General features: G+C 41.7%; 1 protein-coding gene across 4 annotated transcripts in view; it reads left to right on the top strand.

Annotated features, from left to right (window-relative positions):
* AKAP10 (A-kinase anchoring protein 10) overlaps positions 1–16,007 on the top strand; it is a 104,097-nt gene that overhangs the window by 61,353 nt on the left and 26,737 nt on the right. For 3 of the 4 annotated variants that reach the window (XM_081110791.1, XM_081110792.1, XM_081110790.1), the window contains 3 exons: positions 2,393–2,566; positions 11,276–11,385; positions 15,161–15,243. In XM_081110791.1, coding sequence (XP_080966917.1) covers positions 2,393–2,566; positions 11,276–11,385; positions 15,161–15,243 — 367 coding nt within the window. The remainder of the gene's footprint in view (positions 1–2,392; positions 2,567–11,275; positions 11,386–15,160; positions 15,244–16,007) is intronic. The other variant, XR_013997026.1, reaches the window with a different exon arrangement.

The following is a 16,007-nucleotide window of genomic DNA, read 5'->3' as shown; positions in this document are numbered from 1 at the left end:
TAATTAGAGAGCAGTATTGGGCAAAGTTAGCTTAGGAATGATCCAAATATTTCACCAATATCCCTTAACAGGGTTGGAGCATTAGTTTTGTGTAGTATCATGATCACTAATTAGGGCATTAGTAGTAGCTTATTAACAGTGAAGTATTAGAATTTGTGAACGGTTTATTCTTCCAATAACTGGAGCAGCTTTTACCAGGAATTGCAAATCCCAGGAGAAGCCCATGAAGTTAGGTTGCTACATATGTCATGTGTATCTAGGGGAAGGGGTTAAGTACGCACTGTTATATAGTACCCACGTAAGAGCGGAATTCCGGGATAGGGAAGAGTTCAATATAAAAATCAAATCATTGAAAAGCTAGTGATAAACTGAATAGAGTATCAGCTATTGCCCTGGGAAAATAATTTTTCCATGTTTAAATTATAATCTTCCTGATCTTAAAGGAAAAGTTTCGGGTCTGTATTACATTTAAAAAAGAGAGAGAGGCCCTAACTGGTTTGGCTCAGTGGATAGAGCGTCAGCCTGCAGACTTAAGGGTCCCAGGTTCGATTTCAGTCAAGGGCATGTACCTTGGTTGCAGGCACATCCCCAGTAGGGAGTGTGCAGGAGGCAGCTGATCAATGTTTCTCTCTCATCTATGTTTCTAACTCTCTATTCTTCTCCCTTCCTCTCTGTAAAAAATCAATAAAATATATTAAAAGAAAATAAAAATGAAAATCATCATTCTCCCCTTTAAAAAAAAGAGAAAAACAAAATCTAAAAAAATTTCTTACTAAATATGTATGTGTATGTAAAGAACTTAAGCTAATTTAATGAATCAAGTAGATAAATGGAAAAAAGGCAGAGATGAGTCATTCGCCAGTGCTTTGTGTAGTTCTGTGCTGGCTGTTGGTGTTAGGGTGGTAGACAAAAGAAACCTGGTTTCTGCCCTCCCAGGGCTCTGTCTAAAAAAAAAGCACAACTACACACAGACAAATGTTTACAACTGTGCTAAGTGCTGTGAAGGAAAAGTTGATAATAGCAACAGCCAGTAATAAGCATGGGAATTTATTCAGCATCTTTCTTAATTTTTAAATGCAAATAAAAACACCCATAGTTATTAGACATTTATTTAACAATAATTTGAAAAACACCACCTGGCCCTAGCCAGTTTGGCTCAGTGGATAGTGTGTGAGCCTGTGGACTGAAGGGTGCAGGGTTAGATTCTGGTGAAGGGCACATACCTTTGTTGCAGGCTACTCCCGGCCTGGGCCCTGTTTTTCTCACATTGATGTTTCTATCTGTCTTTCCCTCTCTCTTTGAAAATCAATGGAAACATATCCTCAGGTGAGGATTAAAATTAAATTAAAGGTTAAAGAAAGAAAGAAGAGAAGAAAAGAAAAGAAAAGAAAAGAAAAAATAACCACAACCTGGTGTTTGATAGCCTGTGTCAAAACAGATACCTTGCCCTGGCCAGGGTGGCTGAGTTGGTTAAGCATCATCCTGTGCATCGAAAGGCCTCTGGTTTGATTCTGTTCAGGCCACATGCCCAAGTTTTGAGTTTGATCCCAAGTAGGGCTGCTTGTGGGAGGCAGCCGATCATTGTTTCTCCCCCACATCAATGTTTCTCTCTTTCTCCCTCTTCCTTCCTCTGTTTTTCTTTTTTTTTTTTTAACTTAAAATCATTTTTAAAAAAACAGATACCTTGATATATTGCTAGTGGAACAAGTTGACAACATCCTTCTGAAGAGTAAATTGCCCATATATATTAAAGCTAAAATGTTCATACTATTTAATTCAGTAATCATACTCCTAGTAATTTATCATAAGGAAATCAGTTCAAAAGTAAAAAATCAATATATGGCCGAAACCGGTTTGGCTCAGTGGATAGAGCGTCGGCCTGCGGACTGAAGGGTTCCGGGTTCGATTCCGGTCAAGGGCATGTACCTGGGTTGCGGGCACATCCCCAGTAGGGGATGTGCAGGAGGCAGCTGATCGATGTTTCTCTCTCATCGATGTTTCTGACTCTCTATCTCTCTCCCTTCCTCTCTGTAAAAACTCAATAAAATATATTTAAAAAAAAATCAATATATGCACAAAGATTTTAATATTTATAGCAAACCAGAAAAATCTAGTTTCAATATATATTCACTCCCTAGACAATTTTCTGGTCACCAAGAAATCTAAATATCTATTCTATGTAATAGTTTCATAGTAAAGTGGGATTTTTTTGTGGAAAAAAATATGAATTATACATGTTGTAATTTTAGTTACAGTGTAAACTCTGTATAAAGGGATATTACTTGGAGTGTAAAAAGGAGAAGTAAAGTCATTTGTGAAATTTTGTTTTAAAAATAGAATTTCATTTGTATTTGATTTCAGCATTTAAAATAATGCTTGTCCTCTCTTTCAGGTGTTTTTGCCTGGCTTTCTGTCCAGCAATCTGTATTATAAATATTTGAATGATCTCATCCATTCGGTTCGAGGAGATGAATTTCTGGGAGGGAATGTTTCACTGACTGCTCACGGCTCTGTTGGTGCTCCTGACGACTCTCACCAAGGTGGTTCTGACAGCTCAGCATCTCAGGTATTCACCGATTTGCCTCTGCCATGAAAAAGAAAGGTGTACACATCCTTTCCTTTAAATACCAGTAACAGATCCCATTTGTAAGTTTTAAGTTGTTGAAGAAACAAAGGTGAAATAAAATTAGCCTCCTTACTATATATTCTAATCAAAGTACTTGTGTATATTATATTATAAGGTATCATGCTGTTTCACTCAGGCCATTTTCTTGCTTGACACTAGCTGTTCCTTTCAATAATCACAAAATATACATTTATAGCCTCTGAAGAGTTCTTTATGCAATTGTTTGGGATACATTTTATAGAATAATTGAGTGAACTGTTAGATTTCTTATTGTTGTATTTCACTGAAGAGCTTTTGATTTCATTTGAATTATATACAATTCAATATATACAATTTGTATATATTGTTAAATAATTTATTTTCAAACTGTCACCCTCCAAATTGTATCTTTCCTAATCTTTGGTTTGGTTTTGGAGTGCTCTAATATATCAGACCTTACCTGAGTCTCCCCAAAATCACAGGAAGTCGTCTATCCTCAAGAGAAGAGATCTAAAGAGGTATTAAGTTAACTGCTTTTATTGAAGTCACACAGCAAGTGGGAGAGCCAGAACTATATTCCCTGTCTAGTGTTTTTCACCATAAGTTTAGTAATATAGCATAATTATTTTCTCATCTCTTTTGATACTGGGCCTTGGACAAATTTTCTTAATTTATAAAACAGAACTATTTTAATGCTATCAACAGGCTCTCCTTGTACATTTCCCTGCTCTTAAGGTTACCTTGGAGCAAATCTGCTGCATGTGTTTGCCACTTGGTTTTTCATACAGGCTGGATGGAATGTTTTGGCTTTTAGGCACTTTAAAGACCTAGGTGCTAACTGTAAAATATATTTTTACATTTATAATATACATACAGAAAACTTGCCATTATCATAACTATATACAGCTTCAAGACTTCTCATAGACAGAACTACCCATATAGCCAGCATCCAGATCAAGAAACAGGACTTGATCATTGTCAGAAACTCTCTTATATCCCCTTCCAGTCACTAGCCTCCCCCTTCAAGGGTGGTTACAATCCAGCTTTTGATGGCCTAGGTCAGTGGTCGGCAAACTGCGGCTCGCGAGCCACATGCGGCTCTTTGGCCCCTTGAGTGTGGCTCTTCCATAAAATACCGACTTCTGCGCATGGGCCACGAAGTTTCAATCGCACTGTATGTGCGCACCCGCAGGTGGTATTTTGTGGAAGAGCCACACTCAAGGGGACAAAGAGCCACATGTGGCTCGCGAGCCGCAGTTTGCCGACCGCGGGCCTAGGTTAGTGTGATCTGTTCTTGTCATTTTATAACTGTGTGTCTTATTTTTCTTTTTTTGTGTGTACAGATTTATTAAGATATAATTCATATACCATACAATTCACCCATTTAAATTGTATAATTCTGTGGCGTTTAGTATATTCACAGACTTGCTTAACTGTCACCACAATCCATTTTAGAACATGGTTTTCACCCTGGAAAAAACCTTGTATCCTTAAACTGTCACCCTCCAAATCTCCCATTTCTGCAGGCTACTGCCACTCTGCTTTCTGTGCCATTGATTTGCTTATTCTGGATATTTCATATAAATGGACCCAAATGACATGTGGTCTTTTGTGACTAGCTTCTTTTACTTAGCATAATGTGGGTTTTTTCTTAGCATAATATTTTAAAGGTTTAACCCTATTAAGTTTGTAAAAAAATGTATTCCTTATTATGGCTAAATCATACTATAGTCCATCAAGCAGACACAGCCACATTTTGTTTATCCATCAGTTGATGAACATTTGGGTTGTTTCTACCTTTGGCTATTATGAATAACTAGAGGCCTGGTGCACGAATTCATGCACAGGTGGGTTCCTTGGCCTGGATGGCGATCGGGGCCAACCAGCCAGCCGGCGGGGGGGCATAGGAGGTTGGCTGTGAGTGTGCACTGACCACCAGGGGGCAGCTCCTGCATTGAGCGTCTGCCCCCTGGTGGTCAGTGTGCATCATAGCTACTGGCCAGTCGTCCAGTCATATGGTTGCTTAGGCTTTTATATATATATACTAGGGGCCCGGTGCACAAAATTCGTGCACTGGGTGTGTGTATGGGGGGGGGGTGTCCCTCAGCCCAGCCTGCCCCCTCTCACATACTGGGAGCCCTCAGGCGTTGACCCCCATCACCCTCCAATCGCAGGATCGGCCCCTTGCCCAGCCCTGATACCTCTGGCCTAGGCGTCAGGCCTGGGCAGGGGACCCCCAGACCCCTCCGATTGCTGGCTCTGCTCCTTGCCCAGGCCTGATGCCTCGGCCAGAGGCGTAGACCCCCATCACCCTCCGATCGCCTGATCGGCCCCTTGCCCAGGCCTGACGCCTCCGCCAGAGGTGTCAGGCTTGGACAGGGGACCCCCATCTCCCCCCGATCACTGGCTCTGACCCCGGCCCAGGCCTGAGGCCTCTGGCCCAGGAATCATGCCTGGGTAGGGGACCCCCATCTCCCACTGATCGCTTGTTCCACCCCCCGCCCAAGCCTGATGCCTCTGACCCAGGCTTCAGGCCTGGGCAAGGGGACCATCATATCCCTCCAATCCCCGGCTCCACCCCCCACCCAGGCCTGATGCCTCAGCCAGAGGAGTTGATCCTCATCACCCTCCGATCACCAATCACCGGATCGGCCCCATGACCAGGCCTGAGGCCTCCGGCAGAGGTGTCAGGCCTGGGCAGGGGACCCCCAGCTCCCCGCGGTTGCAGGCTCCGCCCCTGCCCAGGCCTAACGCCTCTGGCCTAGGCGTCCGGCCCGGGCAACAGGGCCCTGCAGTGGCAGCGGGGGCACCGCGATCGCGCGGGCTCCGCCCCTGCCCCTGCAGGACGCCTCTGGCTGAGGCGTCCGGCCCGGGCAGCGGGGACCCGCAGCTGCAGCGGCCCCGCGATCGTGGGCTTCGCTTTAGGCCCAGGCAAGGGACCCCTAGCTCCCGGGACTGCCAGCTTCGACCGTGCCCAGCTCCCATCGCTGGCTCCACCCCTACTTCCTGCTATCACTGGCCAGGGTGGAAAAGGCGCCTGATTCTCCGATCATGGCTAGGGGGCAGGGCAAAGGCGGCCCCAGGGCCGCCTTTGCCCTGCCCCCCAGCTCTTAGCTCCCGCCTGGGTTTCCGATCACTGTCAGTGGCAGGGGGCTTCTTCCTGCTTTCCCTTTCGCCTCCCTGCATTGTGCCTACATATGCAAATTAACCGCCATCTTGTTGGCAGTTAACTGCCAATCTTAGTTGGCAGTTAATTTGCATATAGCCCTGATTAGCCAATGAAAAGGGTAGCGTCGTATGCCAATTACCATTTTTCTCTTTTATTAGTGTAGACTAGAGGCCCGGTGCACAAAAATTTATGCACTCGACAGGCGGGGGGGGCCCTCAGCCTGGCCTGTGCCCTCTCGCAGTCTGGGACCCCTCAGGGGATGACCACCTGCTGGCTTAGGCCCGCTCCCCGGGGGAATGGGCCTAAGATGGCAATCAGACATCCCTCTGGCAGCCTGGCAGCCCTCGGGGGATGTCCACTTGCCAGTGGAGAGCAGGCCTAAGCTGCAGTCGGACATCCTTAGCGCTGCTGAGGAGGCAGGAGAGGCTCCCACCACCACCGCTGTACTGGCAGCCATCAGCCTGGCTTGTGGCTGAGCAGAGCTCCCCGCTGTGAGAGCACACTGACCACCAGAGGGCAGCTCCTGCATTGAGTGTCTGCCCCCTGGTGGTCAGTGTGTGTCATAGTGACCAGTCATTCCCAGTCTTTCTGCTGTTAGGGTCAGTTTGCATATTACCCTTTTACTCTATAGGATAGAGGCCTGGTGCACGGGTGGGGGCCGGCTGGTTTGCCCTGAAGGATGTCCCAGATCAGGGTGGGGGTCCCGCTTGGGTGCCTGGTCAGCCTGGATGAGGGGATGATGGCTGTTTGCAGCTGGTCACACCCCCTTCAGGGTGGGGGTCCCCACTGGGGTGCCTGGCCAGTCTGGGTGAGGGGCTGAGGGCCGTTTTTAGGCTGGCAGGTGACTAAAGCTCCCAACCTCTTCGTTGTTTTGTGTGTTTTTTTAAATTCTGGGATTTATTTACCTTCTATGGCTGTCACTGGAACTGAGAGCCGGCTTTAGCTCTGAGGCTCGGCTCCAGCTCTGAGACCTCGGCTGCTGAAAGCAGGTATCTGGGTTTGTTTGGCTTCTATAATTGAAACACTGTTGCAGCTCCAGCTCTGAGGCCCGGCTGGCTGAAAGCAGGTTCCTGGGGTTTGTTTAGCTTCTATAATTGCAACATTGTTTCTTAGAGTGCAGCTCAGGGGCCGGCAGCGGCAGGAGGGGCTGGAACAAGCAAGCCTCCTGTTCGCTTCAGCTGCATGGCTGCTGGCCGCCATCTTGGTTGGCAGTTAATTTGTATATCCTGCTGATTAGCCAATGGGAAGTGTGTTGGAGGTACGGTTAATTACCATGTTTGTCTATTATTAGATAGGATATATACACTACTGTACAAGTTTTTGTATGGATATATGTTTTCATTTCTCTTGTGTACATACATAGGAATAGAATTGCTGAATTTGTTGATAACTGTTTAATTCTGCCTTGATTACTGTTGCTTTGTAATAGCTTTTGAAATCAGGAAGTGAAATTCCTCCAACTTCTTCTTTTTCAAGATTGCTTTGACTATTTGGAATCCTCCTGTTTCCATTTGAATTTTAGGATCAGTTTGTCCATTTCTATGAAGAAGCCAGTCAGGATTCTGATCGAGGTTGTATTGACTCCATAGATTAATTTGGGGTATTGCCATCTTACCAATATTAAATATTTTGGTCCATGAACATGGATTTCTTTTCACTTACTCATATCTTTTTTAATTTCTTTCAACAATATTTTGTACTTTTCAAGTGTAAGTTTTGTATTTTTAAAAATGCATTCCTAAATATTTTATTTTTTTGATGCTATTATAAAGGGAATTTTATTAATTTCATATTCATATTATAAGTGTATAGAAATGCAAGTAATTTTTTTTGTTGCGGTAAAATTCATTTAACATAACTTAGCCATTCAGTGACATTTTGAATGTTCACAGTGTTATGCAGTCATCACCACTATCTGGTTCCAGACTTTTTTTATCATCCCAAATGGAAACCTCCTGCCCTTTGAGCAGTCACTTCCCATGGCCACTTATGTTTTCTTCTAAGTTTTAGGCCTCTGATCCATTTTGAGTTAGTTTTACATATTATGTGAGGTGGGGTCCAACTTTATTCTTTTGCATGTGGATATCCAGTTTTCCCAGCATCATTTATTGAAAAAAAACTATTCTTTCACTATTGAATGGTTTTAGCATCCTTGTCGAAAGTCATTTCAACTAGATACATGAGTGTATTTCTGGACTCTCATTTCTACTCTATCAACCTACCTATATGTCTACCCCTTTGCCAGTACTATATGTTTTGATTACAGTGGCTTTGTAAGTTTTGAAATCGGGAAGTATTTGTCCTTCAACTTCGTTTTTATCATTTGTAAGATTGTTTTGGTTATTCTGAGCTTCTTGCAATTTCAAATGTAAATTTTGGAATCAGCTTTTCCATTTTGATCAGGATTACACTGAATCTGTAGATTGCTTTGGGACTATTGTCATCTCAACAATTGTAAGTCTTCCAGTCCATGAATATGGAATGACATTCTGTCTAATTTAGGCTGTCCTTAATTCCTTTCAGCAACATTTATAGTTTTCAGTGTATAAGTTGTATACCTTCTTCGATCAGTTTATTCCTAAGAATTTTTTTCTTTTTGATGCTATTACAAATAGGGTTGGTTTTTATTTAATGTTTCAAGTACAGTTTACGTCAATATTATTTTATATTAGTTTCAGGTGTACAGCGGAGTGGTTTAGACAATCATATACTTTACAAAGTGATCTCCCTGATATTTCAAGTGCCCACCTAGTACTGTACAGAGTTATTGCAGTATTATCGACTATATTCCCTATGCTGTACTTTACATTCCCATGACTATTTTGTGACTGCCATTTTGTACTACTTCTTTTTCTTTCTTTTTTTAATCCTGACCTGAGGAATTTTCTTCATTGCTTGTTAGAGAGAGTGAAAGGGAGGGAGGGAGAGAGACATTAATGTCAGAGAGACACATTGGTTGATTGCCTCCTGCATGTGCCCCAACTGTGGGGCTGGGGATCAAACCTGAAACCCTGGTACATGCCCTCAACTAGGAATCAAACCCTCAACCCTTCAGTGTTCAGGCTAGTGCTCTAACCACTGCGCCCACCAGCTAGGCTAATCTCATTTTTTGATTCATCATTGATAATACATAGCACTATAACTGCTTTTTGTGTGTCATCTACCTTCAACTTTACTAAGTTCATGTTAGCTCTAATAGTTTTCTTGTGAATTATTTAGGATTTTCTGTATATAAGATCACATCATTTGTGAATAGAAAGTTTTCTTTCTATCCACTTTGGGTGCCTATTATTTCCTTTTCTTGCCTAATTGCTCCGGCTGGAACTTCCAGGAGGAAAGCTTTCAGTTTTTTATCATATAGTAAGATGTTCAGAGTGGGTTTTTCATAAATAAATGCTCTTTATGAAGCTGAGGAAGTACTCTACTATTCCTAATTTGTTGAATGTTCTTTTATCAAGGAAGTATGTTGAGCCCTAGACAGTTTGACCCAGTGGATAGAGTGTTGGCCCACAGACTGAAGGGACCCAGGTTTAATTCTGGTCAAAGACTCATAACTTGGTTGCAGGTTCGGTCCCGGCCTTGTTTGGGTGTGTGCAGGAGGCAGCCAGTCCATGTGTCTCTCACATTGCCCCCTCCCTTCCACTCTCTCTAAAAATCAATGGAAAAATATCCTCAGGTAAAGATTTTTTTTTTAATATTTTTTTATTGATTTCAGGGAGGAAGGGAGAGGGAAAGAGAGATAGAAACATCAATGATATGAGAGAATCATTGATCGGTTGCCTCCTGTATGCCCCATACTAGGGATTGAGCCCACAACCCGGGCATGTGCCCTTGAGTGGAATCGAACCCCAGACCCTTCAGTCTGCAGACCGGCGCTCTATCCACTGAGCCAACCCAGCTAAGGCCTCAGGTGAAGATTTTTTTAAAAAAAGGAAAGTATGTTGGGTTTTGTCAAATGCTCTTTCTGTATTAGCCGAGATGATTATTCAGGCTTTTGGTTTTTACTCTTGAAACGTTAATTGATTACCAGTTATTAAACCAAGCTTGCATTCCTGGGATAAATCCCACTTGGTTGTGGTGTATAATTATTTCCGTATGTTTCTGGATTTGATTTGCTAGTATTTTATTGAGGATTTTGGGTCTAAACTCCAGAGATTGGTCTGGTTTGGGAATCTGAGTAACAGTGGCCTCATAGAAGTATTCCTCTCCTTTATTCTGATGCCTCTTTTCTTATTTTATTTTTCTGTTGTTGCTGCTAATCCTTATCCCAGGATATTTTTTCATTGATATTTTAGGAAGAGAGGAGACAGAAACATCAATGTGAGAGAGACACATTGATTGGTTGCCTCCTACACACACCCTGACCAGGGCCGAGGAACCTGCAACTAAAGTACATGCCCTTGCCCTGACTGGTTTGGCTCAGTGGATAGAGCATCAGCCTGCGGACTGAAGGGTCCCAGGTTCGATTCCAGTCAAGGGCATGTACCTTGGTTGTGGGCACATCCCCAGTGGGCGGTGTGCAGGAGGCAGCTGATCGATGTTTCTCTCTCATCAGTGTTTCTAACTCTCTATCCCTCTCCCTTCCTCACTGTAAAATCAATAAAATATATTTAAAAAAAAAAAAAAAGTACGTGCCCTTGACTAGAATCGAACCAAGGACCCTTTCAATCAGAGGGCTGGCTCTTTATCCACCGAGCCAAACCGGCTGGGGCTCTTTTCTTTTTAATTCTGTGCCCTTTTGGCTACAAAAAAAGAGCTCTTTCCTCACCTTCACCCCCAAAGAATGTGTATAAGTATCTGTTCAATTATTTATTTTATTAATTTAACCTACACCTTAGTTGTGGATATTAGGCGTGTTTCTGTCTTTTGTTATTTTAAACAATGCTGCAGTGAATAATCTTGTATATAAGTCATTTTGCATGTGCATCTGTAATTGAATTTTTAGAAGTGGAATTTCTGGGTCAAACCATGGCTCTGTATTTCATAGGTCTATCCATTTTGACTTGCTTTTTATGTGGGAGTTAGGAGTGGGGACATAGAATGGTGGAGGGGAACTTATTACACTTATTTAACTGGTTAATTTAGAAAGTTAACTTCAGCTTCTCTCCTGTCACATGGCCTCACTGAGAATCAAAAGCATTCAGGCTTATCTTGTAAAAGTTGAGCTTCACATGTATTAGTCAAGATGCATATGCATGGGTGGATGGGAGTTTTGCACCAATGGGAACATAATGCTATAAGGCAGCACATTTGTAGGAACTTGAGAAAAACATTTGGCATGTGAATGCATATGGTGTGCATTTTAATATTGCACTCCCTCTGTAGTTATATATTGGTGTTACATTTCAGAATCATTGCTGTTTCATCACAGTAATGATGGGTTGAATGAAAATTACATATATTTCAAACACTGAAGATTTGTACCAATCTGTCATATTCCAAACCCAGGAGTGATTTGATTCCTAAATAATATACCACTAATTTTACAATTTCTGTTGTAGTCCAGTATGAAAAAAGCTAGTGTTAAAATTCTGAAAAATTTTGATGAAGCAATAATTGTGGATGCTGCAAGTCTGGATCCAGAATCTTTATATCAACGGACGTATGCAGGGTAAGCTTGGCACATGTCTAGAATTTTATCAAGTATATTAAATTTTGCATCTTTTTGCATTTTAATCTAAACTATTTTAATCTATTATTATGCGCCCAGAACGTTTACATATAATATACAGTGGAACATGGTAAGAGTGAAGGCTTAGGAATGACTTCCTGGGTTTTAGTCTTGTCCCAGCCACTTATTGCCAAGCTACTTCATCTGTTTGTGTTTGTTTTTCATCTATAAAGTGAGGATAATATTACTACTTCATTGGGTTATTGAGGGTATTAAATGAGATCACACATAAAAGAATTTAGTACATGGCCTGGTATCAGTAAGCACTCCACAAATATTACATCATGATTCCATCACCGTAGGCGATATTGATTAGGTGTGATGTTTGTGTGGTATGTTTTGGGCTGTCTCGTCCATATTTCATTTGATTCATATGTTAGCGATTTCAAAATTTCTGTCTTAAAAGCAAAAAGAAAAGTACAGTACAAAGATGCCAATATCATTTATATGGACTGTATAACTAATACTCAGAAAATGGAATAAAATTGTTCCTTTGTATTTTAGAATTAACAATTAACTTGGTTGTTTATTTCATTCTACAACAAAAAGATAGTGATTCATAGGATATGCCACTTACTAAACTTTACCACAGATCAAATCATAAAGTCAGTCCTCTTCCCTAAAGATGGCTTGATTAACACATAAGCCTGTGCAAAGGCTTCATTACTCCACCCCAACCCCAGGCCTAGCAGTGCCATAAAAAAGGGATTTCAACATGTTTAATTGTTTTTATCTGAAAGTAACAATGATAGTTGGGAGACGAAGGAGTCTGAAAGGTACTTGAGGTAAGTGAAAGGTCCTTGGATCACATTGGTTTTGGAAAGCACACCTCAGTTGTGTCAAGATTGTAGTAATCTTTATTTCTTCTTTTAGGAAATGGTGGACAATAAGCCTAGATGAGTTAATTTCCAAAGATATCTATTCTTAAGGAATGGTTGGCTCATTTGTTTAAAACCTTGCTTAAGAAAGTATCAATTGCAAGATGTTTTGCTTTCATAGGTGTTTTTGTGTGTAAAATATAATTTTTTTGTGAATTTTATTTTATTTTTAACTTTCATTCTTTTCCATCACCATTTATCCCCTCTATGCCCTCTTCCACCTCCACCTCCCACCCCTGCAATCACCACACTGTTCACTGTTGTCCAGGCCCATGAGTTCTCTTTTTTTTCTAATTAATAAAATGGTCATAAGTAGAAATAATTTTTCTCCCATCTTTAAAGATAGTTTCCAGTGTTTGTTTTAATTTTATGATTTCAGTAGCTTTCTGAAATTTCTATCAAGGCAAACAAATTATAGCAGTTGGGATAGTGAAGCTTATATATGAAGTGATGACTTATTGGGAGGCTGTCTCTAAAATAAGATCCACTTTGCCTGAAAGGAGATAATATAGAGACATCATAAAATCTGTTTTTCTTTTTTGAATTAACTTTTAAGTACAAATATAGTAATCTGTAATAATAAAAGCATAATATGCTAATTAGACTGGACGACCTTCCGGATGAAGCTGCCAGACCGAGGCAGCTGCCGTGGCTGCAAGGGAGGGATTCAGGCAGCCGCCGTGGCTGCGAAGGCCTACTCTTGCACGAATTTCATGCGTCAGGCCTCTAGTGTCTTATAAAAATTAATTGGTAGATAAGGCTAATGTCTCTTTGATCACACACCTATCCTTATTTTCTCTTCTTCCTACTCATTGTTATAGTGTATTTTTTTTGTTTGCTTATTTTTATGTAGTTAATATTACACTGTATGTATCTTGCGCTTTCATTCATAGTGAGTTTTATAGAGTTACCTCATTTTAACTGTGTCATAGTTTCTACATGTAATCTTAATTATAGCTTATAACTGTGACAAAATATTCCACATAATGTGTTGTGCCACTATTTGGTCATTTTGATATTGTTTCAGTTGTTTTTATTTTTCACGTTTATACCCAGTATAGCAAAGCACTTCCTTTTATATACTTACTTGTAACAAAAAGCAGATGTGAAATTTTAATAGATCTTACTAATTTACCATTAAAAGTACCTGTACATTTTACATTTTTATCAGTCATTAATAAAGGTACTAATTTTCCCCACATCTTCATCAACGCTAAATAATATCAAACTTTACATTTTTTTACCAATCTTGTATTATTGCTCATGAGATAGAGCTTCTTCTTTTTCTTTTTAATATATTTTAATTGATTTTTTACAGAGAGGAAGGGAGAGGGATAGAGAGTTAGAAACATCGATGAGAGAGATACATCGATCAGCTGCCTCCTGCACACTCTCCACTGGGGTTGTGCCAGCAACCAAGGTACATGCCCTTGACCGGAATTGAACCTGGGACCTTTTAATCCGCAGTCCGACACTCTATCCACTGAGCCAAACTGGTCAGGGCGATAGAGCTTCTTTTGGTATGTTTGTTGGTTGTTGGGGTGTTTCTTCTGTGCATTGACTCTTTATCTCATTTTCACATTTTTCTGTTGGGTGATTTTTTTGAAATACATTTTTATTGATTTCAGAAAGGATGGGAGAGGGAGAGAAAGATAGAAACACCAATGATGAGAGAGAATCATTGATCGGCTGCCTCCTGCATGCCCCCTACTGGGGATCTAGCCCACAATCTGCCCCAACCGGGAATCAAACTTCAGTCGATGCTCAACCATGAGCCACACCAGCTGGGCTGTTGGATGATTTCATAATGACTTGTTGGGATTCTGTATGTTTATGAATATTAATTACTAGAGGCCTGGGGCACAAAATTCGTGCGGGGGGTGCGGGGGCCCTCAGCCCAGCCTGCACCCTCTCCAATCCGGGACCCCTTGGGAGATGTTCAACTGCCGGTTTAGGCAGTTGGACATCCCTCTCACAATCCAGGACCGCTGGCTTTTAACTGCTCACTTGCCTGTCCCCTAATTGGACCCCTGCCAGCCTGATCACCCCTAACCACCTCTGCCTGCCGACCTGATTGCCCCTAACTGCTCCCCCTGCTGGCCTGGTTGCCCCCAAGTGCCCCAAGTGCCCCCTCTGCCGGCCTGGTTGCCTTTCACTGCCCCCACTGCCGGCCTGGTCGCCCCATGCAGCCTGCTGTTCAGTCATTTGGTTGTCCCTCACTAGCCCCCCTGCCAGCCTGATCACCCCACACAGCCTGCTGTTCAGTCATTTGGTCGTCCCTCAGCAACCCCCCTGCCGGCCTGGTCATCCCACGCAGCCTGCTGCTCAGTCGTTTGGTCGTCCCTCATAACCCCCTTGCCGTCCTGGTTGCCCCACGCAGCCTGTTCGGTCGTCCATTCGGTTGTTTCGGAGGTGACGGCCCCTAGCTCTTTATGTATATAGATGGGTTAGTAGTAATCTCTTAAAAATAAGACCTTTTACTGTGTGCTTTGACTTTTAATTTTGCTTTTTTACTATAGCTTTATAGCATAGTAATATACTAGTAATTTATGAGACATTTTGTCCTACCTTTTTATCTCTTCTTTTACAAAGTTCCCTTGGCTATTCTTGTGCCTTTTCTCTTCTCTTTGAATTTTAGAAATGTGAATTAACTGTTAACTCGGCATGTTTCATAAACCTTTTTAGGATTTTGAATAAAATTGCGTTGAATTAAGTTTATTTTGCTTTCTATTTAAAATAAGCATCACTTGGAATAACATGAGATACTTAAAATTGATTTTTTTCTTTTTAATTTAAAGTTAATTGTTAGAAATTATATTCTTCTCATACTTACATAGGAAGATGACATTTGGAAGAGTCAGTGATGTGGGGCAGTTCATCCGAGAATCTGAGCCTGAACCTGATGTAAAGAAATCAAAAGGTTTGTGCTGTTTTTATACTTAATATTAAGCCTTTACTCCAGGACCCTTATCCTGAAGAGGAGTGAGGAAAAGGATAGGCGACAGAAGACAAATGAGGTTGGGGGGTTACCACAAACCATGGTGGGGACTTTAAAGTGCAGGGGACATATTGCAAGTTCGAGCAGGGCAGAGCCATGATGTGATTTATGTTTTAAAGGGGCGGTTCTAACAGATGTTTGGAAAGTAGAGTGTAGGAGTTTAAGAGGAGAAGTAGGGAATGTTGCTGCCCTACTTATTGTCTACATAAGGCATGGTGATGGTGGTGGATTCGGTAGTGGAAGAATGGCCAAATTTGGGTTATATTTGAAGGTAGAGGCAACAGAATTGTATCTCCAACAGCAAGCCTATCCATTGAGTTACTTGCATTATTAATTTGAGACATGCCTATGTAGAACAATGAATAGACATGTCTGCAGTTGACGAAATAAGTCTTTATGCCTGGTGCTTCCTTTAGTTGTTTAGATGTCTCTTTAAGTGATGTGTTGTGGTTTTTGGGGGGCAAGTAAAGTATGTAATGTAGGAGCCTGCAGATTCAGTGAATTGACTCAGAAGGCACTTAAATGATTCCTTTGTGCAGACACTGTAGATGCCAAAGGTATAAACAAGAGGATGTACCAGTAATGTCGGTTTATTTTAATCTAGTTTACTCCCATTTTTTTGTGACCTTGACTGCTAAGTCTGTCACGCTAGTTTTCCTATAAAATGCCTAACCTTCTGGATTTTT

This window comes from Myotis nattereri (genome assembly GCF_964212035.1).
Source record: "Myotis nattereri genome assembly, chromosome: 16".
In the NCBI taxonomy this organism is placed as follows: domain Eukaryota; kingdom Metazoa; phylum Chordata; class Mammalia; order Chiroptera; family Vespertilionidae; genus Myotis; species Myotis nattereri.
Note: the sequence above shows the minus strand (reverse complement) of the source record. Positions and strands in the feature narration are given on the sequence as shown.